Source organism: Centropristis striata, chromosome 6 (assembly GCF_030273125.1).
Source record: "Centropristis striata isolate RG_2023a ecotype Rhode Island chromosome 6, C.striata_1.0, whole genome shotgun sequence".
Classification (NCBI taxonomy): domain Eukaryota; kingdom Metazoa; phylum Chordata; class Actinopteri; order Perciformes; family Serranidae; genus Centropristis; species Centropristis striata.
Window position 1 is genome coordinate 24,762,016 of NC_081522.1, and position 24,623 is coordinate 24,786,638.

Sequence of the window (24,623 nt, forward strand, 5' to 3'; positions counted from 1 at the left end):
TAGCAAAAAAAATAATAATAGGAATAATAATATAATAAAAAATAATAATAAATAAATAAATAACAGATTAATATATATATATATATATATATATATATATATATATATATATATATATATATATATATATATATATATATATATATATATATATATATATATATATATATATATATGTATATATATATATATAATAAAGTCAGCTGAATTCAAAAAGAGATTTATGAAATGTGAATTATTCGAGCGAATGAAACCCTATCAGAAGATTGGTGAACATTTCAAATAAAGAATAAATAAAAATAGACATTAGTACTGTTTGTTCAGGATCGATTGCTGAAAATATAGATAAAAAAAATAATAAATTAAAATAAAATAAGCTGTATAACACTATTTTTTAAATTATGGTTATTTTCAAATTTTTTTTACATTTTTTTTTTTTTTTTAATGACATAAAAGTAAATAATTTAAAATAAAACATTATTATGAACTAAGTTGAATTCATAAAGAGGTTTGAAACATCAACCAGTAAAAAAAAAAAAAGTGACTTATCTGGGCCAAGTGTCTAATAAAAGCCAATCAGAAGTATAAGAAATAGATAGCAAAATTCGTAAAGTATAAAAGTAAACATAAAGCTCAACAAACAAAAGTGAAGTTATATATTTTTTAAATCTTGTTCTTGTGATGTTGCGATTAAAAAAAATTTAACTTGAGGAATTTGTTTGTATCTATTTCTGTCTGACATAAACAGAAAGTGTCCTGAGACGTTTGCAGACTAAAAATACTGAGGAGACAGAAGATGTGAAACAGGAAGTGCTCTGCTGACACCGTGTGGTCGCAGTCAACACTTCACTTTAAATCCCCCATTTAAACATTTGATCAATTCTTTTTAGCACATTTTAATGTAGCTGTCAGCAGATATAAGTGTTTCTTATTTATATGTAAACAGTTATAATTACTCTATTAGTGGAAGCTGCTTCATAATATGTGAAAACAGCTGTAATAATATATATATATAGACATATACAGATATATATATATATATATATATATATATATATCTGTAATTTCCCAGCTTGGGATAAATAAAGTATATCTATCTATCTATAAAATATGTAATATGTGTCATAAGAGACAAAACAAATGCTGATGAATACTGTACATGAATAAAAACTTCTATCTGCTGACAAACATAGTGTATTATAAACTAATTAACAAATATTCATATTATGCTTTTGGATGCTTAATGAAGGGACTTACAGTAAACTGTTGCAGATTGAAGTATACGAATAAATAAATAAAAATAAATATCTGTATGGAGGTCTGAAAGTCCGACTAAAGAAAAAAACAATTACATTTAAAATAAATTAAAAATACAGATTAAGTTTTGCTCCTATTATGCAGCAATTGTGAGCAAAAAATTTAGCAAAACTTGTCCCAACAACTGTCAGAAAAACATATTAGCCAATCTCAGTCACTCACGTAATAATAACTATTGGTAACATTCTGCAAAAAAAAAAAAAACACAATTCAAATTTTTACATTTTTTTGATCGGACCAACAATGGAGTTGTAGTTTTTTTTCAGAAGGCAGGAAAAGACAAACTAACAGGACAGAAAATATCTGGAGGGGTGCAAATTCATAATAAATAACTATAATTGTTTCTAATATATATAATTATAAAGTATGGAGAATATATAAATGAAAAAGATAAAAGTAATAATAATAATAATAATAATAATAAATATTGATACGTTTTCCAAAGATATGAGTTCTAAAAAATATACAAATGTTATAATTAAAATGATAATAATAATATATAAATACCTATATTTTTTTCCTAATTCCTAAAAATAAATTAATAAGATAATTATAAAAATAATAAATACAAAATGATAAGTTTTCAAAATATTTATACTTATAATCATTGAGAGTAAAGAAGTAAAAAAAATATTCTAGATTTATGTGATAAATTATAATTCAAGCCATGTGTTATAAATGTTTAACACATTTTATAGTTGGGGCAAAACAGGAATTATATTATAATTATTATGAATAAATGTGTTTTATGTATTTTAAAAAGTGTCTAATTTCAGATGAAAGATAAACATGAAGTTTATAGACCTGTGGCATGTGTAGATTAACCCAATAATAAACATTATCTATAAAGATATATTGAAAAAAGTTTTTCTTTCTCCTTTTTAACAGTCTCCAATGAGCCTCTTCAGTGAGTGAAGCTTACTCAGGTGTTATCACACAGCGTAAATATGAAAAAAAAAAAAAAAAAAAGTTGATCATGTCAAAATAAGCGCAAGGGGTCTGAAGAAGGTGGAAGGAAGTGGTTGAAAGTTCTGGAGAAGGCTAGTAAGTACGGAAGCCCTGAGAAGCAACTGAAAAAAAATCTGGTAATACATTTTCTAAGTGTTGAAATTCCCTTTTTAGATAATAAAACAAAGAAATACAACTGAAGAACAAAAAAAACCTATTATATCTGCAATACAATATTCTAAGGTCCACTGACTGAAGGAAGCGCTCAGACGCAAGTGAAAACTAAACTTGTCAGGTGAAAAGATGAAAGTGGGTGAAATTTTGGTTGGAGCCTACAAACACATTTTTAGATTTTTTTTTTAATCACAAATTCCTCACCAAAAACCTAACCAATGCACTGGCCAAATGAAAACATATCAACAATACTCTTATTTTACAAAACAAATAGGACTTTTGTTAATAACTATTAGCAAGAATTATAGCCTACATAAGTGATTCGATCAGTATTTCCAAGGATTCATAGAGTTTAAAAACTAAATAATGAAGACTGATAAGCAGCAGCTTATTCATTATTTATGCACATTTGGATGCACTTTAAAATACAACAATAGATTCAGTGCAGCAGGCCTTTCATTTTCAAGACGAGGCTCACAGCAATGTTGGGGACAGAAGGGACGGGCCTGCTCATAATTCAGGACTTTTTTTGAATTATTCAGGATGTCTAGTTACCCTAATCTAAAATGTTTTCTCACATGACTTAAGAACAAGTAAAAAGAAAGTTTTTCCCAAAATAATCTTTCCAAGTGTCTGTAAAACAGGTAAAAAAAAAAAAAACACCCTAAGTTATACCAGGTGAAAAAGTGTTTGTTGTTGTAATACTCATTTCGGCCACAGCGGGGCTGAAGTGCACCACTATCTCTTGTTCTAAATTAGGCTAAAAGCATTCGTGTTTTCTTCCAGGTGAGTGTTCATTGCTCCATGCATTCTAAACGTGAGGTTTCACTTGACAAAAAGATGTAAAAATAAAAGATATTTTCTCACAAAACCTTTCACTTAAACACAATAGAAAAACACTATTTAAATCACACATTAAAAATAGATCAGCAGAATCATTTTGCATCTCAGAGCTTCCGTACACAGGTGAACCTCGAGCTCAGAACATTTGAAAGTGTTTTCAAAGTGAGATTTTAACATTTTAACTCAGCAGAAAACAAAAAAAGGTATTAATCGTGAATCTACAAAGCGAGAGTTACACAAGGACGTGTCAACATTCACTTTTCACAGCTCCCTGAACACATCAATATCGATGGAAACATGGATATTGTGTCTGGTCTCTCACTGACATGCACAGCACTACAAAGAGCACAACGCCACCTCGTTAAAGCTCAAACAGAACTCATGCTTCTAGAAGAGCCAGTGTAAAAATGTAAGCAAACAAGCTGTCTTTTTAGAGCATGATATATGTCTTTAAATGTCACTGGAGAGCATGAATTCTGTTTCAGGGCCAGTTTTGCTTTAACGTTAGGCAAAAGCAAACACAGGAAAACAAGATAAATGCTGATCTTGTGGACTTTGGGATGATTTAAACAAAGTGGTTCGTCTGCAGTGTTGTGCTTCAACCGAGCCAAAGACAGAATACCTCATGACGAGTAGAAGTAGTAAAACAAAACACATTTATTACAATAAGACTACAGAGCAGGAAGTTGTCAAAAGTGAAGATCAGCACAGAAGGGAAACAGGAAGTCACACTACAGAATAAAAGTCTGATAACCCAGTAAAATTCAAGGGGTCATTTCACACCTAAAACGCGCTTTACAAATATACAATGACAGACCAAACTGAAACTTACAGATTTAATGAAACAAACGGTATTCCAATTCAATTAAAAATTCCATAAATTCCATAAAAAGTGCTAAAAGCCAAAGAGAAACTACAGGAGCGGAGGTCAAATCTTTAGGAAGTCTCGAACATCTTCTTCCTGTCAGCTTTGTCCTCAATGTTCTTACGCCAGTCGCCCACCGCCTCCCCAGGCTGCAAGACACAAACAGTCCACATTCAGCAACAGTTGCTTCAGCCGTTAAGCCGTCGGTCGCCCCCCTCCTGCAGAGACTCACCTCCTCTTTGACCTCCTTCTTGACCTGCTTCAGGTTGGCCCTCAGGTCCATGTTGACTGTATGTTTGGAGCCCAGCAGAGCCTTCAGCATGGCGTCGGCGGACATACGCACTTTCTTCAGAGCGGGTTTCTTCACGCCGGCCAGGTCAACCACTTTGATCCTTAGGTCTTCAATCTAAGAGCAAGCAAGAACATGTCTGACAAAATTCTGCATTTTAAAACTATCTGAAACACATAAATGAGCCACAGTAGCCATGTTTTGAACCAGGAGCGCAGAAGGGATTTTTGAACTGGGGGGGACGAAGCTCACCAAATGATTTCAACTCAATGAGTTATTTTTCCACTCTATGCCTGAACCAAAATATGTTTTATTTAAGCATTTTTAAATGAACTGTAGCGTAAACAACAACCAAGATATTTACATAAATAAAAAGAAGTTTGTACATGAAATTCCCACTGCAGCCAAACAAATTTACTGACTTGAAACTGACTCAATGAAGGACCCAAAAACATCTCTCCTTCTTTCATTACCCTGAACATACTTTGGGTTACAATTACAATTTCTGTCTTTCAGGATTTTCTGAAACTATGATGGGGGAACCCAAACAAAGTAGGGGGTCTGGGGGCATGCTCCCCCAGAGAACATTTTTGTCCTAATAGCCTAAATTTGGTGCCTCTCACACAATCTAATGCCACTATTCCATCTTAATCATTGAATATTTTTAATGAATTGTTGCAAAGGATAATAAGGGTTCTTATATGTTTTATATTTTTTGCAAATTCTGTGGTGGACACATCCATGTGCTCTTATTTTGAAAGCTACATGTGTTTGCTTTTATTTTGAGGGCAGTCTAACATGTTCTTACCGTGACGCTTTATTGTGTGTTACATTAACACTGAAAATTCTGAACTTGGAGCTCGGAACAACGTTGGAAATTCTGACATTCGTGTAGACCTTGAACGTACCATAAGCCTCCGGACTCGCTATGTGCACTGCAATGTAAATAGTCTAACTGACAGATTATTAATCCTCGGTTTTACCAGCGATGTTTGTCGCTGAAAGCGGGGGGGACAGAACGGGAAGTAGTATCACATGAGCAAAGCTGGCAAAACTTCAAAACTTCAAAACTCAATTTCTTTTTTTCCTTTTTAATCACCAAAAGTACACATTCATCATCCAAACGTTCTAAGTTGTGGAAAAAAAAATAATGTGTATGATTTCCTTAAAAAAAATTACCAAAATTTTCACTGTTTATCACCAACCGAAACTGTAAAGACACGGATTATAACTGGAGTCTTAACTTTCCGATGGTCCTTGAATGGATCACGTCTTAATTTTTCTTTTTGTTAAAAAAACTATTAAAAACACCTAAATGAGCCATGTTTCCATTAATATATTTGAAAGAAGTACCACATGACCAAAGCTGTGTAAAAATGGCAAAACTTCCTCAATTGTAAAAAAAAAATTATAATAAAAAAAAAAGTTTAGTACAGCGTTTATCATCAAAAGAAACAGGCATTATCATTTCCAGTATCGAATTGAGTTTGAACTTTTCAACTGTCCTTGAATGGATCACGTCTGACAATTTAGTGGGGAAAAGTAGCTAAGAAACTAATAACCAAAACAAGGATTAAAATTGTGATATTTCTTCAAATATATATATATTTATTATATTTATTATATGTCTCTCTTTTTTCTTAAACTGCCAAAATAAACATAAATTAATCCAGATTATGATTTCTATGAGTACTGTTATAATTTATCAGTGTCTTGGCATTTTCTTTCATTTCAAGATTCAGAGGCTCGTGGTGTACAAACTGAAGCAAATTTCAATTGTTCAAGTATCTTAACTGAAACAAAATGAGTCCAGATGCTTTAGAAATCATGAACTTACAGAAATAACAAGAAAATTAGAGTAAAATTAGCTGCACAGCAGGAGGAGGCGTACCTCTTTATCAGCTTTGACCACTTTCGCCTCCATGTCGTACCTCTCTTCATCCACTTTGTCGATGAGGCCGTGCAGCTTTTTGCAGAAATCCTAAAGACACAGACAGACGTGATGTTAACTCTTCACTAATGGAAGTTATTCTGCAAACTGCTGAGAAGGTTCCAAATAAGAAGCACTAATGATGCTAATAAACCATATTTTAGTCATTCTAGTGGGAGGTTTTGAGTTACTTTTTTCAGCATTCACAGAGAAATGCTTAGTTAACCCATCCAGTGCATAATAAACAACAAAATACAATACATACAGCAAAGTTCACCAAAAACACATTGTTTATCCAAATGAAATGGAAGTTTAAAATTGTGATATTTCTGTAGAAGTCACTTTATTCTACATATAAACATCACCAAAAATAAAGCATTTGGAAAAAACTAGATCCTGTTAAAAACATTACATTCTGCTCCTCAGTGACCCTGAGGAAGCCATGGTTGATTCTGCTGAGATGAACGGTCACATGACAAATATTCACTGAGAATCTGTTTACACAGAGCTGAGAGGAGAGGACAGGAGAGGTTAAAAAAAAAAAAAATACAAATAGTTCAACATGTGGACACCGAATTTGTTTTTTTTCCCCCCAATAATCATGACACTTGTGGGCCCTTGGAAAAGTGTTCTAAATATAAATTCCCTTTTATTCCAATTTAAAAAAAATAATCTGAAAAATTCAACATGCGTTTTTTTCTTCTTTTTTAAAAAGAAATTATGTCATTCTAACTGTGTTTTCTGCACAAAGACATGTTTGAGTTGCTCCCACTCACTTCTAGCCATGATTGTGCTGATTCTATAGAGCTGCAGGACTTGAAAATGGGTTCACACAATTAACTTAGACGTTTTCAACAGTCAAATAAAGGTTAACATCGTCTGCATAACATGAGAGAAAAAATAAAAGTAATGACATAAACCAGGACAATCTTTAACTGAGCTGTTAGTCTAAATACTGTAACTTAAGTTTAGCATAAAACATTTCTTCTATCTCCAGAACAAAACTTTAAAGGTAAAGTTTTAAAACTTTAAACTTTAAACTTTAAACCCTCACCATTAGGGTTGTCAAAAGTATCGATACTCAAAAAAGTATCGATATTAAAACGTATCGGGATATGTTTTAATATCGATACGTATACTCAATTTCAAAAGTATCAATCCAACAACTTATTAAACAGCTAAACCATACAACCTCAAAATATTGTTCTAATTGATATTGTTTATTGTATTTATTTATTTTTTGCACTACCTCAGACCTGAAGCTTGTTATCATAGTTGCAGTTTCTTTTTGCACAACTGTTTTTTATTATAAATATTTAACCTGTGGTTCTGTTAGTTTTTGCATGTTGCATTTTTCTTGTTAATAATTTTGGAGTCTTTGTTTTTATCCTTGTGGTATCGAAAATGGTATTGAGTATCGAATATTTTCCTGAGTATGGGTATCGAGTTGAAAATTTTAGTATCGTGACAACCCTACTCACCATGAGGGCGCTCTGGTCTCCGCTCACGCTGGGTTTGGCACAGTGCTCAGCCATGTAGGCCGCCTTGGCGGCTATGATGTCCTTCTTCTCCTGCTCAATCATGGTCGCCGCGATTGAGAGCATCACACTCTGCAGGAAACATCGAGCAAGGCAAGTGATGAAGACAAACAAACTGTGTTAATGTTTTGTTGTTGTATCTTCATGGTTTAATGCAGTCATTTGTAAGGTTCAACCTTGTATGTGAGGATTTTTTCTCTCCATGTGAACATTGTTGGAATATCTGCACAACATGTTAATTTAATTCCACATGCAAAGAGATATCAAAAGGGTGTTACCTATGTAAAATTGCAAAGTTTAAATATTTTGTGTCTCACCCTGCCCTCAAAATAATCTTCATTTTGAAATCTGACAAAACCCCAAAATCAAAACAAAATAAAATAAAATTTGAATTATTCAGTAGGTTAGTGATCATTTCATAGAGTTTTAGCTAGTGAAGTCATTTTAACTGTTAGATTATTCAGAAATAAATCCTTAATCTTGTTTAAAAGTATTTCTTAGTGTGTACATTTTATAAAAACAGAATGTATACATGTTTATGAAGAATATTCTACTAAATTGCACTCAAGTTAGCATTGAATTTTACATTGCAAGGAGACAGTAGTATAAAATATGGTACTATCAGTTAATAATTCACAAAAATGGGAAAAATATTAAATCACCTACAAACATATCATGCAGCTAGAACACACACCAAAATACTGAGGTTGACTTTAAACTATTTAAAAAAAAAAACATTTTCTGCAGGTGAAGACTGAGAAACATAATGCAAAAAGGTATTCTGCCCGCATTCTGACGAGCACTGAATCATATTATAATTATTATCATCCTGTGCAGACGACCACATTTACCATGATATATATATATATATAGGTCAGAGACCCACTCCCCCCACAGCAGTAATCATTTCATAATTTAAATAATTTCTTGCTGTGAAAAAACTAAGGTTCAAATTTAAGTTAGTAAAGGAAATACTGCTTTTTCTTCCTTTTCTGTTAAACATCTGGCCAAGTTTTCCTGTGAATACAGACTCTGCTTGATTGCATGTTTGTGCCATTTTGGCCAGAATTCCCTATTTTAAGAAATAGATTAAAGCAGAAGAAATTCTACATAAAACATGAGATACAAATGACTGACATATTGCAGAAATTAGATTCCTTGCTGACATCTGTGTTTCTAACAACATATTAAACACATGAAACATTCAATCTAATGCAGTCTTTTCTGCTTCAGCAGCTTCTTGTCTGCTTTTTAAACAATGAAACACTTTGGCTGTATCCCAAAGTCATCAATCCTTCCTTCAGTCGGGTCCTCCAGAGGCCAGAGTCCTTCCTATCGCTGGTAACGCACTAATGGAGCAGCTTTCTGTGTGCAGCTGTGCCTCATTACGTAATTTGACCTCCTGCTTAAATTCAGCGATGCAGTTTCAAAACCTGTTCACGACATGGATGTGTCTTTGGCATCAGCACTCTGACACAAAGTTGTGAAAATGGAAGAAGATGCTTTAAGGTAGAATTTCCACGATTTAGAAAGTAAACCTGAATATTTCACTGATACTGGCTTAATTTGACCACTTCTCAGTTTCATAAAGCAGTGACGCATAACTCACCATGAAGATGTGTTCTGTTTCTCTTTTTTTATTTTTACAGTAGAGTACAATAACACATTTATAAATAACACTAACGGATAATACCGGGCTGTCTGTCTGTTAACACATTCAACAAATGTATAACTCTCTGAATGGCATAGCTATATATACTTTGCACATAGTACATCATCTGACACACACACATATATATGTATATGAAATATATATGATATATATATGAAATATATATGATATATATATAGGCTATATGAAATAACAAGTAATAACTTTAACCGACTGAACCGACATCAATTAACTTAACTGACAATGTATCAAGATGATGTTTATTATAATATTATTATTTGATAATTTATTATATTAAACTAGCTAAATATTCTGGCATTTGTTTATGTATAGGTTTTTGTTTGACTTTGAACACAAGCTTTGTAAATTGTGAAAACAAATATTTAGTGTCAAACTGTGTTCAGTGTTCAACTGAAAATACTTGATAATTTAAGATCATATTGCACCGCCAGCGTCGCTGTCTCTTTGCTCCCCATTTTTTGACAAAAGAAGGACTCTGTCCTCTGGAGGATCCTGGACATTGGGACAGTCCTTCGATCAATGCTGATGACGTAGTATCCTTCAGATTGAGTCATCTGAGGATCCTCTCTTGACTTTGGGATACAGCCAGAGTGTGTTTGACAGTTTCTACCAGTAGGTGGCAACACAGAGCTTTCAACTGATGAACACAAAGGGAAATCTACAAGTTTTTAAATTTTAAGTGACAATCAAAAACCACATATGAGAGCCAAATGAATTAAAACAAAAACAATTCAAGCCAAAAATAAATAATTTAAAAAAAAAAAGAAAAGAAAAATCAGCTGCAGCAGAAATAACAACAACAACATTCTGCAGAGCAGTGGTGGGAGATCTCATATTCAAGTCAGGTGTCTTCAATCATTCTTCCCTTTTAACTTTCTGTCTTTTTCTGTCTCCATCTTTCTTTCTCTCCATCATTCATTCTTTCTGTCATTCTTCCTTTCTTTCTTTCTTTCTTTCCATTCTTCTTTCTGTCTTCCTTCCCTTCACTCAATCTTCACTTTCTTTCTTTCTTTCCATTCTTCTTTCTGTCTTCCTTCCCTTCACTCAATCTTTCTTTCTTTATCTACATCTTTCTTTCTTTCTTTCCTTCTTTCGTTCTTTCTCACATCTTTTTTCTCCCCAATCTTCTTTCTATCGTTCATTCTTTATCTCCATCTTTCTTTCTTTCTTTCTTTCTTTCTTTCTTTCTTTGACCACAACTAAACGAGTTAAGAAAATAAATATTTACCTGACCATTTGAGCTGCTTACAGCACTGTTTTAACAGTAAGTAAATAATGAGCACAAGAACAAACACCGTGACACACATTTCAGGTGTGTGTGTGTGTGTGTGTGTGTGTGGGTGTGGGTGTGGGGGTGTGTGTGTGTGTGTGTGTGTGTGTGTGTGTGTGTGTGTGTGTGTGTGTGTGTGTGTGTCTGTGTGTGTGTGTGTGTGTGTGGGTGTGTGTGTGTGTGTGTGTGTGGCTGTAGCTGAGTGACGGATGCCTCGTTAAGGAGGTTCAATTACAGCAGAAAAGCAATGGTCAAATAATAATAAAACATTCATTTCCTTTAATGTTATAGTTTGTAGTTTCAGTAGCTCAATGATGCAACAAAGAGCAAAAAAAAGGAATTAAACTACTTCAATCAGGACACAAATATAAATGCTGCTGCATACTGTAGTTAAACTATGAAGTTGACTTCTCCCCAACACCTCTGGGCTCCTCTGTCCTAAACACTTCACCTCCTGCTCAGTAGCTAATGAAACTGTTCCACCATGTATCAGCCAATCAGCAGCTTCATTATGTGACGCTGTCGTACCTTCAGGTGATGCCGGCGGCTCGAAGTCATCTTCTTTCTGCAAAGATCACAAATAAACTTAAGTGTCTTAAAACTTTCATCAGTTCAGTTATATAAAAAAGTCCTCTCCACTTCACACTGAAATCAACACTTTTCTTTCCTCCTTATTTTACTTTCATCCTCCCTTCTTTCATTCATTTATTTTATGTTCCGTCTGTCCTTCATTTTTTCTTCCTGCATTTCTTCCTCCTTTGACTTTTTCCTTCTTTGTTTGTCTTCCTTTCTTTTGACTCTTCCATTCCTTCTTTTTCATTTCTATCCTTCCTTTCTTTCTTTCCTTCTTAATCCACTCCTCTGTTCTTAGATTCCCTTCTTTCCCTCATTTTCTTTCTTTCTTCCTCCCTCCCACCTTTCAAAATTCTTTACTTCTTTCATTGTCTTTCTTTCCTTCTGTCTGTGTTTGCATCCTTTCTTTTATTTCTCCTTTCAGTCCCTCCTTCCTCCCCTTTCTCTTTTCTTTCTGTCTTTCTTTCCATCTTTCTCTTTTCCCTTTTTTATCTTTCCTTTCTGCTGGGCTCATTCCTTCTCTTTTTCTTTCTTTCTTTCTTTCTTTCTTTCTTTCTTTCTGTCTCTTTCTTTCTGTCTTTATTTCTTTCCGTCTTTCTTTCTTTCTGTCTTTCCTTCTTTCTTTCTTTCTTTCTTTCTTTCTTTCTTTCTTTCTGTCTTTCTTTGTTTATTTGTTTCTGTCTGTCTTTCTTTCTTTCTTTCTTCTTTCTGTCTCTTTATTTATTTTCTTCCATCCTTACTTAGTCAAACCTTGAGACATGCTTTCACCAGAAACTGAATTCTTCCTCTTCAGTTCTTTCTTTTTTACTTTGTATATTCGAGTATTTTATTGCTGATACTTCTGAACTTAAATACAACGTTCAATGCAGAAATTTGACCTTTAACACTGCGGCAGAGATTATATTGTTTTCTATTTAAAAAATAATTAAATTCAGTTTGATGAATCTAACAAAAAAGAATAAAAGAGAAGCGACACTTACTCAGACATGATGGCGGTTTCTCTTCTTCACGACCTGTTTGATGAGAAAAACAGAAGAGAAGAAGAAGAAGAAGCAGTCATTGAGAATAAACGATGTTATCATCTGCGCTCTTCTTAAATATCAGAGAGCCTCCTCCGTATGACATGTGATCCATTAAAACAGTTGATGAGCAGCTGAGTGGTGACAGAGCTAAGTTTGGAGTTTGGAGTTTGGTTCAAATGTCGGCGCTGACGCCTGCGATAAGCTCCTTTACAGGTGTTCAAAACCCAATATCCCCCAGGAGTTAACACTTCAATTCCTTTCGGGGAGAAGAAATTTGCTGCGGCAGCGCGTTAGCTGCCGACACCAATCTGTCAATACCTCCACACACTGCGAAAACAAATCAGTCTAAACATGTCGCGCCATCCCAGAATCAGATTTCAAGAGTTATTTATTACTATTAATAATTTGAGGTTTGGAATAATAAAGCATGACAGAAACAAGATGGAAATATCTCAGCACAGCCACACTGTAAGACTTAATAAACACTTAAATTGGCATTTATTTAAAATGTACAAACTCTGAAAACATCAAAACACATTTTGTTTATGTTCAGATCAAAGCAATATCTTAGTTTTGCATTAAAATAAATCATAACTTAAATCTTAAATCTTCGTAAAGCACTGTATGAAAAAATCTGCACATGTTTGTTTATACAGACACATACATTTTATCTTTTAATGCCTTTTTTTACAGTCCAAACCTTCAGAAAAGTCCAGCCCAGTGCCAAAAATATGCTTAAAAAAAGTAAAATAGCAAAAATAAAATTGTCTTAACCAGTGTTTTGTCTTTTAATGTCTGTTTCCCAGACCAAACCAGAAAAAAAGGACAATTTTAACGTTAAAAAGTTGTTTTCTGAGTCCAAATCAAAGCAAAATCGCCCACAACAATCTTATATCAGCCTTATTTTCATTACACTACTTAATAAATCAATTCTAATATCTCTTGTTTGAGGCAATGTATCCTATTTCATGAAAATTCATAATAAATGAACCATGATAAAGCAGAAATATCTCAATCCAAATGCACATTTTTGAAGAAAAAAAAGTCTTGATGGCTAAATTTGACTCTAAATGACCTGCTAATATTAAAATATTTTTCAGCAGAAATAAAATCTCATTGTCTTCACTCAAATCCAAAAACATCTCAACCAGCCAAAACAAATGGTAGTTGTTCCAATCTTGCAATAGAAATCAGAAAATAGTCCAACTGCACAATGATAGTAGACGGCAAAAGATATAAAACATTCAGAAAAAGTCTGAAGCCAACAAATCAGCGTTAGCACATCCTCGGCTCATTATTCTGTTTAAAGTCCTCCGGCAGCATTCAGCCCTCTCCTTCACCCTGGATCACATTTCCCTTCATTTATTTACAAACCTCAGAGGTCAGGACTTCATCACCTTAGCACTCAACCAACAGGTCTACCCAAAACCACTCTGACTGCACTCAGCTGCTTTGAATCCATTTACAAGCTTTGATCCGGCATGCACAGAGCTAGACGAGGAAGAGGAGGAGGAAGAAAGAGGGACTGGTCTCACCTACGACGGGGAACGGAGAGTCGAGGAGGAGGGCAGCAGTGAGAAGAATCATCCTCCGGGGTGTATATATATGTGAGGGCTCGGATATGAATATGGAGCTCCTGTTTATGGAAATGCAGGATCCTCAGACCAATCGGCCAGCAAGCGCCTGAAATATCATCATCCCCTGCCAACTTCTCCTTGTAAATCAACGAGACATCGCTGAGGAGGAGCCTGAGATCAGTTTAGGACTCAGCTCGGTGCCACCAAGACGCTATAAAAGGGAGGAAAAAGACTATAAAACCATCAGAGTCCAAAACGTTTAACCAGATGAACTGGGGACTGATGAAAGAAGTGGGACAGTGGAGTCACTTGTGTGTTTGTTTTTCGGCTTGACAGAAAAACCTGACATTGCTTCAGTGATGATACCCACACTGCAAATAAAGACTTTTGTGGCTCCAATTGGTTTATAATACAGAGGTTAAAGGGAAATTAAGGGAATTGCTATCAATTCTCTCTTTGTTACATTATATTAAATGGCCAAACATGAATTACACTAAGAATCATATTTAAAGTCTGAAAGTAGAAGAGTTTTTTTGCTCTGGATCCGGATCAAAATCTGCTTTTGTTACAGCCACAAAAAGCCACAAATCAAACTCTAACTTTGGTTTTGTTGCCAATAATTTGCATATCTCATGATGTGTTTGCTTTTTTGCCCTTTTAGGAATCTGTAAAGTTAACTTCTTCAGGGCTCACAGCGTATCAACTAATCTCATCAGAAACATGAATGTCTCATTGTCGCTAATCAGGTTTCTCATGAAGGACTCAGGCTTCAAAGTTTGGCGAGGAGTCAAGTCTCCTCGCCGTCGCAATTACAGCTCGGGGGGTTTTATCTTCCCGTCTCCACAGCTGCCCTACACCTCTGAACGCACGGGGCAAGACTCAAAGTTGGCAGGCATGCTAATAAATAGCATTATAGAGTTTAAATGTACACAAAAGCTTTCTTATCAAGTCTTAACGTGCATGGAATAGTTATTAAAACGACATCATTTGACAGAAATAAAGTCCAAAATGCAGTAAGATCTGCTATTACTGCGACTTTTAGGTATATTTAGGCAGACTATTGCTTGAATACGGACAAAAATTATGTTAAGCAAAATTAGGGGAGCCTGACTTTATGTAATTAAAAGATTATTACGCTTCTTTAAAGGGTATTTAAGGGACAATTGGCAAAAAAAACAAGAAACAAAGACAATTTTAGATACGCATGATTGCCAGCTTTTATACATCAAACACACAAGTTTAATTTTGGAGGTCTACCTGAATTCTGAAGAAGTTTTGCGATCATCTGAACGTGAAAGCAGAGTTCCAGGAGTCAGCAGTTGATGACTTTACCTCTCCGGTCTACAGCGTTTTATACATTGTATTAAAAGTATCCTACGTGATAACTTCATCTTGGACTTTCCCTGAGTATTGAAATCAAATCTGTGAAGAACCTGCAGACATCTGTCAGTTCAGAAACAGGATCAAAAGAGAGAATCAACCAGTGAAACTTTGATATCGCTGCCACTATTGCTCATAATAATGTGCTTAGCAAGCACTCATTTCTGCCATCTATAAATATAATTTAATCGCCCCCGCTGGCCTGGTTAGCGTTTCATCTTGGATTGCGGACTTGTATCTGCCCCTCAGAAAGGCTTCCAGACCTTTCTTTGGCTGCAAGAGGCCCTCTCATATTAACACTTGTGCTATAAAAATATGTGGGCACGATTTCAGGTAGGCAGGAAGGCAGATTTTCCATGTGGATAATGTTACAACTTCACTCGTTAAAACTTCACATTTCTCTCAGGGAGAGTTTACCTGGCTGGACGTAATCAAAAATATTTTTCTTTGTCCAGACAACATTCATGTTCCCCTCCAGATGAATTCTATTAACTGTGATCCTCTGATTTGTCATTTAGTGCCATCATCAGATCAATATTTTTATTTGTCCAACACTCACACCGAATACCTGCAGAACTCCAATATTCCCATCAGTCTTTTAATCACAACAGGCATTTTTTCGTGAAACTAATTAACAGGTTTCTTCAGAATATTGTTTTTGCATCAAGTCCTCCAAATCATACAACTACATAGGTTGTTTTCTCCTACCCTCTAATGTGACCCTGCAATAGTGTTTCCAAAATTAGCTCCTCCATCTCTGGCAGGATATCAACACATCCTCATACCTGAACGCCATTGTGCTAGTAGTGGTTATGTGAGTTAGTAGAGACTCAGACTCGTGGTTGTAAGGGGTGGTCCATTTATTATACTTTGTTTGGTTTTGTCACTTTTCTGTTTTGGGAAAGTAGTTTAGAGTTTGCACCTTATTGTCTTGTATTAAAAGATAATTTACTCAGTTTACCTTTTTTATTTCCTCTTTATCCTGGGCTTATTCCATCAGTGGATACTCCCTTGTCCTAGCAACTGGGAATGTAACAATAATGGTTGCTGTTTATAAAACAAATTACAATGTCAAATGGTTGTGCTTTGGTGAGGTTTAGCCAACAAAAACCTTGTTTCCTTTAGGGGGATGAGTGGCAACCGGGAAAGTCTCAGACCACACCCTCTCAAAAGCCGCTCACTCTGCGTGTCTCCATTACAAGTTAGCCCCCAGAGGGATTAAGAGACTTATGGTATGACGTATGGTTTTCGATCGTCACAAAAGATTAAACACTGGAGACGCAACTGTGGCCGGCATCGCTAACTGTGCACAACGTCAGCAGCTGATCATAAACAAAGCAGCATGGCTAATTATGCACATCGTCTCCTGAATTAACCGGCATCGCTAACTGTGCATAGAGTGTCCGGTGCTTGTTGTAAACAAACAGAGATCGCTAAGTGAACACCTCCTGCAGCAGCAGCACATACACACTGTACTGCTACAGAGCTAAGTGTTAGCCTATTAGCAATTTGCAGACTGGACGCTAAGGGGTTAACATCCCCTCCGGCTCTGCAGCTGGGAGAGACTGCTGCTTCGACTCGTTCTTACACTTCTTAAGGAACCGCCGGCCCACGCGGCTCATTAAGAACAGTAAAAACGAGTCTCCAAAAGTCTCTAATAACACAGAAAAAGTCGCTGTTCTATCCAATCAGTAACCAGGCTTTTTTCAGTGGAGAAAAACGACCCTGCTCTTCTACAGGGACAAAAAAAGTCCTGTCAAAAGACCGCTAAGGACGGCTCATATTCAAATTAGGGTGTTTCAGCAAGTGAGACCCGCCTCATTCCGGGTATTGGACTGTAGAGGAAACACCCTTAAAACTTGCTAAAGGTCAAAGGGGTAAAAGACACATGGTTAGGAGGGAACAAAAGATAGTTAAAAATGTAAGTAATTGTACATGAATACCAGAAGTAAGGTAGTACTTTTAAGCGTGGCGTAGAAATGCAGGGGCCACCCACAATTTTGGTTTTACACAGACCACCGGCCTCATGGGTCAAAGTCCTGTTTGTTTTACCCTTCAGACCTCCATAAGTGGACCTTCCCATTCTTTATACTCCTTAATAATTACTACGGCCATTAGAGGGAGGCACTAACTAGAACTGGCATATGTGGCATTTTAAGCTGCTTTAAAAACGACAAATGGGGCAATTTTGGGGGGGAAGACAGTCTCTGTTTTTGTCATGAAAATCTTCAATCAGAATGTGACTATTACATGACAAAAAAGCAACCAAATGTCCTTTCATGGCACAAGGTCAAATTTCTGAGGTTTTGCAGTGCGAATATAGGCATCCCGTGTGGAATGAACATTATAAAAACTAGCCGATGTTATTAGTTTGGCCTATACAAAACAACAATATGGAGGCTCTGTAATGTGAACCAAATTGACAAACTTTAACAGAGACAGCAGCAACCAGAAACATTCCTTACATTCCTACCTTTCACAATAAAATCCCTAGACACATACACAGTGTAACTGTTTTGTTTTGTAAATTCACTTGAAGCATTTTTCCTAAAACAGACTGTAAGGCGCTTCTCTCGTTCAAAAGAATCCTGGATGTTCTGCCTGTGCAAATCTATTTAAGCATTTTATTTAGTGTTGCAAATGTCGCAACACTGTCAGTAAAAATGATACAGAGTAATATATTTACAGGTGACTATTCTTTTGCATTTAAACTATGTATTTGTCACATCCTCACTGTGTAAAGGCTTTCAGCTGTACTTTGTGTTTAGTGTTTAGGCTCTGTGCTAAACATGAGCATCTTAGTATTTAGCTTCCATCACATTCGTCATTAGTTCAGCTGTAGACTGGATGTCTTCTGAGGACTGACAATTTTCAATATCCTTTTTCTTTTTCCTTATTTTTCCAGCTTCTGGCTAAAAGATTCCTGGCACTGACTGGAAGTTTTCTGTATGTTTCAGTTGCATCTTGGGGCCTTCATCACTAGACATACCCATATATACCTATATATGGACTTCTTATCAATAGTTTGTGGCCTCAAGTTACCAGTCATCAGCTTTACAGGCAATCTTGGTGTAAAGTTTAGGTTAATTGTGGGGTGCAAAAGGGGAAGAGTTTGAGCAGTGTTGGAAGTAACTTTGACTCCAGAACTGTACTACGCTGTAAAAAAGGTTTGTAGAAATTACAGTAAAACACTGTCAAATTGCATAAGAAATAGGACGATATTTTAAAAAAATTGGTTACCACCATAACAGATACTTTTAATTACTGTAAATCAAGGTTTAGTAGAAAACTTTTAAACTGTAGAATACACACATATTTCTTTTCATGTGAAATTAAAGGAGAAATACCATAATGTCACAAGAACACAATTACTGTAAAGTCATGTCATGGGGATGGCTAATGGGAAGCATAAAACAAAGACTATTTCAACACTGAAAAATGGATAAATAAGAGATTCAATGTTGGATTTATCATCATGAATTTATTTTTACAAGTCTCCAAAAAAGACTTAAGCAATGCAGTAGAGTTGGGCTGATGGATGACGTCATCGTCCATCACGATAGGTGACAGTCATCAACCACTGAGTACAACATCATGATTCTAAAGCCCTTCCCTCCCAAACACACCAACATATTGTGTGCTTAAGAAGTGAAAATACTGATTTATCAACGGTGGCAAGGTTCTTGTCACTTTTTTCCAAAATCAAGTTTGAACGAATTCTAAGGAAAAGTGAATTGTTCAAACTTATACAAACTTTTATGTAATCAGAATCCTCTATTCTATGTTTTGAATTTTATAGATTTTGAATCTGTCACAGTTTAATTAGTTAGAAAAATAATATCTTTATAATAAGATGGACCCCCAACAACAACAATATCATGATCTATCGTGATGTTTAAATGTGGACATCCCCAATATAGTAGACAGCACACAATTGTAATTTGAAGTCGATCGCAAAAAATTTAGATACGTTGGTTTTTTTCTGTGCACTGAAAAAAATACCATATAGTCAGACCCCTAAGTAAAAAAATCTGGAAACCAAATATTGAAATGCTGTTTTTGATACATATCCACTTTTTTAAGAAAGAAAGCCATTTTCACACAACAGATACTTTCCCCTTTTTTACTGAATAAGATCCAGACATTAACCATTATATTGTTGGAGTACAAATATTAGTTGGAAACATCTGTGTAGAAAAGTTATATGATTGTGAGTAATTGATCAGCACTGATCAGCTTGGACCCGGCGACCAGTAAAAGGTGTCAGCAGAGAATTTATGAGCATTTAGCAGCTCAGACTATAGAGTGAAGGCTGAGTGGGGAAATGTGGTGACAGGTCTGAGTGAGGCGCAGACAGCGGAGATGATGGAGTTGGATTCATGCTAGGAATGTCGCAGTGGAAGGTGATGCTGGGGGGGGGGGTTCGGGTTCATGGACAGGTGTTTTCTACTCGAGCCTCAGGAATGTTCTTAACGGTAGGTCCGAGAAGCGTGTGACCTTTCCTCACTATGTGGGCGCATTAATAACTATATGTGTATGTTTACATGGAGTTTGATGCGTAATACTGATGTTGTGCTAGCAGTAGTAGTAGTAGTAGTTTGTTTGGATGGATCCACCATCTGGTTGTGCTTGAAAAAGTGTCCGTGTCGCCTCCCGTAGGGATGGTTTGCGGTTGGATTTACTGCCTGTCACTAAGGGCTTCCTGATGTGAATATATATACACTCACTGGTGACATTATTAGTTCAGCAAAGCAAATATCTAAGCAGCCAATCACATGGCAGCAACTCAATGCACTAAGGCATGTAGACATGGTACAAGGTTCAAGGTTTTTATTTGCCACATTTGGACAGACCACAGTCTTTTTGTGACATGATAAAGACGAGCTGCTGAAGTTCACAGTGAGCATCAGAATAGGAAAGAAAGGAGATTAAAGTAACTTTGAACGTGGCATGGTTGTTGGTCTGAGTATTTCACAAACTGCTGATCTAACAACCATCTCTAGGGTTTACAGAGAATGGTCCGAAAAAGAGAAAATATCCAGTCAGCGGCAGTTCTCTGGGTCAAAATGCCTTGTTGATGCCAGAGGGCAGAAAATTCACAAACATTCAAAATCAACATGTGGAGGTAAATGGTTTTCACTGGACTGCAACAGGATTAAAAACTATAATTTGAAAAGCATCTAAAGAATCCGGACCAATATAGTGGAGCAAAAGTAATATTTACCTCTTAGATGTTGGGAGCAGAAGTAAAAAATTGTATAAATTAGGAATACTCATGTTACTGCGACTAACCTGCTTTAAGTGCACACACACTCAACAACCCAGCTCATGGACCTTAAAAGCATGGCAGTGCTCTACATCCTCTTTTGGATATATAAATTAGGGTGTCTTTGGCTGAAATGTAAAGAGAATCATAGAAAACTCCAACATGGCAGGATTGAACAAGAAAATAATGTTTTTGTGACTTTACAAAAGATATAACTGCCTTACATCTGACAGTACTATACAGTCACTGGTGGTCTCAGGGACTCAGGGGTGAGTGCCTTCTATGGTGTCCTTCTATTGTAGAAAATGTGATAAAGTGTCCTTTATGGTGCACATTAATGTAGAAAACATGATTAAGTGTCCACTAGGGTGGCCTTAATATTAAAAAGACACAATGTAATGCCACCATCATCTGGATAACATGTTAACATGTCCATTTAACAGTCACCAGGACTGAGGATGAAGTGTGATAAGCAAACAGAAACCATCACAGCTGTGTACATGGCTCTGTCAACCATTAACATCATATAAAGGCAACAATAATTTCAGAAACATTAAAAGTAAGGCAGAAGGTTTAAAGTACCTAATGCAAATGCATTGTGGGAAAAATAAACTTTTTTTTAAATTTCTGTTTCTATAAAGTAGTTAAGTTTACATAAGCATTCATATTTTTTGGGAGCTTGCAGCAGCATCGAGTGGCCATTTGAGGTACTGCAGCTGAACACAATAACTTCTCCCAGCATGTGTCTACTGTCAGTTTCCACCTTCAAAATAAGAGACTCACCCTTTTTTTTAAACCCGCTATCACTTCAGGTTGTTCAGTGCTGCTGGAGCGGGAGGATGCATAGTGTTTTCTGCAATGTAAAAAACAATTGAGTTCAGAACACAGTTGTTGTTTGAGAAGATAAACTTCAGCTCCTGACCTTAAATGATTGTGTTGCCTCAACCACCAACAGCTCACAGACAAAATACTGAATTTTAAACACCTTTACCTTAAACGCAAGAACACATCCATCTATAAAAGCAAGAAATCTGTGTGTGTGTGTGTGTGTGTGTGTGCCTAGTTCATATCTCTCTGACCGTTGGTCAGACTGACCTCAGATTTCGTATGTGTCTTGCTCATGGCACGAAGGTGTGCATCCTTGATTTTGAAGATTTTTGAATTAATTTTTCAAAATATCATTTACGTAGGATGTGTTGCGGCATTGCACTGTTTCTGATCAGACGCCTTTTAGGGGAGCTCCGCCCCATTGTGTGATAGGCCTACACCTGGTCAGTAACAAAATTCACTCTGGATTTACACCCTGACTCATCTCATCTGGAAGTCTATTTAGCCTACCTATCTTTAGGAGTTTTAAAGTGCGCTACAAGGTTTGATTTTCCAATAATATTCTAATAGTTTCCAGCGAATATCAATGTTCAATGTGTATGTGCTGGATGAAAAGTAAGTGTTTTATGGTGTTGCAGACGTTGTAGTGGTCTGCATGTGCAAATTCTGTTATTCACAATTAGCATGCTAAGCGGAGATTTAGCTTCATTCACTTCTTATGTTGCATCTCCCACTATACAAATACATACTTCCTACGGGAACTGCACTAGTTTCTATGAAAAGCCAAGGAGGAGAACCAAAGTGTCCAAAATGTCTTTGTGACACCAAGCAAACACAAACACCTCAGGTATTTCTCACATTTGACTGTAATTAAAAGTGTCATCCTGTAACACTTTAACAGCAGTACTTGTTGGAACATGTTGTTTAATTTAGAAGTGCTAAAAGATGTGACATTGAGAGCAGCTGATTTCACTGATTAACAGCCTTCATTTAGAGAGGAAGTACTAATCAGTGAATTCAGCTGCTGCAGTGTTTGATTGGAACAGAAAGCTGCAGGTTGGACTGAGACTGCATTCCACTACAAATTAAACACAGATAAATAATGTTAAATAAATGCTAAACAATCTCATCAATTGTTCAACCCTGATGCCAAAACAGTTGGGAGACTGGCTAAAACGTAAACAGAGCTGTGGACCACGCAAAGAGAAAACCATATATCAAAAACATCCAGAAACACCGCCTACTTCTCAGGGCCCAAGCTCATTTTTGAAAATAATGGAGATGATGTCCTCTGGGCTGAAAAGGAAAAGGACCATCCAGATTGTTACCAGCACGAAGTTCAAAAGCTGCAGCATCTGTGATGATATGAGGGTGTGTTAGTGCCCATGGCATCATGGGTACATACAGGGTTTGAAGGATGCCGTTCCAGGTTGTTCTCCCATCAAAAACAACCCCATACGTTGTTTGTACAGGCAGCAAAAAACACCCATATTGATGTTTTAGACTGTCCTCCCCTGCCCTCTAGCGGCTGTATTAATTATGAATGATGGCGTGGTGGATGATAAAACACTGAAGAGTGATCGATGGGTCAAACAAAGTCTGTACTTTCACCCAGGAGAACGGGGTTCGTAACCCATGTGAAAGCAAAAGTAAATGATGTCATTTAAATGTCACTGAACTTCCGTGCCTCTTGTTTTGTGTCACATTTTTATGTAACTATGTCACTTGCTGTAGTAACGTCTTTGTATCTACTTCATTTCTGGCATTTACTTACATTTATACTTATACTTTATATTTTTACCTGTAAGTCCTGAAGACAGTTTTCATTCACGCTCAGGGCTCGATAACATTTCACTTCCTGCCTGAAAAGAGAAAATGTTATAATTAAACAGAAGACAGATGCTTTCACAGTATGACAGCACACAGTATTTTTTCCACAGGTCCAATTGTCAAATGCTAGCAGTTGAAGCTCTCTGCTCTCCAGATGGCTCTGCTGCTCTGTTCACTCATATCTAAATCTGGCTGCAATTCGAAATTGAAAAGGCAGCTGTTATCTGAGGATATGATACAGCTGTCAGTGGAGGTCAAATATAACCTGCATTAACTCTGAGGAATGAGATGCCAAACACAAGACATTGTTGAGGTTGTCAAGTCTTTACTGTTCAGAACGGTGTGGTGCAGAATGACACCGGTAAAATAAACCGTGCAGATTATTTACCACTTGTGAAACAGAGCCTATTTCGGATATGACAACCATACTTACCTGTCAGTGCACAGCAGAGGCTGACGTGATCAGGATTATCATGGGACTTATGCACTGTAACATCGTATGGTTGAGATCAGGACAAGCCGGAAACTCAAGGCTTGACTGAATGTCTGACAATCTTTATAATCTTCAGTCATGTATTTTGACAAATTGGAGCAAGATAGGGAGCCTTCAAATAATATTATTCTGTGACAGCTATAATAAAAAAAAAAACCCCGCTTCGAATGTCTTTGTGGATCTGGGAACAACTTCCCGGATACAAAGGAGCAGCTGGAAATTCAACCAACACCCCTCTACATCCACATAAATCACAGATTTCAGTATTGCTATGCTTGTTTTGTTTCAGATTTATGGTGTGTCCAACTATCTCCATGCAACCAACCAATAACCTGGTTATATTTACTGCAACTCCTGCACAACAGTTTCCCTTGGGATTAAAAAAAAGATGAAAATGTAATTTTTGGACATCAAGCTGGAATTAACTTACCTCTGCAGCAAACCACCCCAGGTAAAATACAAGTTAAACTGCAGGAAGAAAAAGAAAAGAACGAATAATTATTGAGAACACAACTTTAACCTCAAAAAATAGTGACACTAGATTCAATAACTCACCTTATTTGCTCCAACTGGAAAAAGGCCAGCTTTTCCTTTTATTTTAAAGTTTTTAAAAAAAACAGCATATTAATAAAAAAAAAAAAAAGCAGCTTGGTCCAATAGAAGTTAGACAAAAAAGGCTTAATTTGTATTCCTACAGATATTTTAGTAAAGTAACAGGGTTTGTTGAAAGATTGGCATCAAAATAATCTTTGCCTTTAACAGTGAATAACTTTCTGTAATTCATGCT

At 36.0% G+C, this 24,623-nt stretch overlaps 1 protein-coding gene and 1 long non-coding RNA gene across 2 annotated transcripts; both read right to left on the reverse strand.

Moving 5' to 3' along the window:
• Positions 1–3,950: 3,950 nt before the first annotated feature.
• On the reverse strand, positions 3,951–13,883 carry LOC131973309 (troponin I, fast skeletal muscle-like). Its single transcript, XM_059335277.1, has 7 exons — positions 13,837–13,883; positions 12,421–12,453; positions 11,396–11,432; positions 7,848–7,976; positions 6,328–6,417; positions 4,380–4,553; positions 3,951–4,296 (listed from the first exon to the last, which is right to left on the reverse strand). Exons 2-7 carry the CDS (start codon positions 12,426–12,428, stop codon positions 4,219–4,221), a joined length of 516 nt encoding a protein of 171 aa, XP_059191260.1. The 5' UTR covers positions 12,429–12,453; positions 13,837–13,883; the 3' UTR covers positions 3,951–4,218.
• Positions 13,884–21,474: 7,591 nt separating this feature from the next.
• LOC131973311 (uncharacterized) lies at positions 21,475–24,298 on the reverse strand. The gene is made up of 3 exons (XR_009394555.1): positions 24,267–24,298; positions 23,315–23,375; positions 21,475–21,538 (listed from the first exon to the last, which is right to left on the reverse strand). It is a non-coding gene; the product is annotated as an uncharacterized LOC131973311 (long non-coding RNA).
• Between the last annotated feature and the right edge of the window lie 325 nt (positions 24,299–24,623).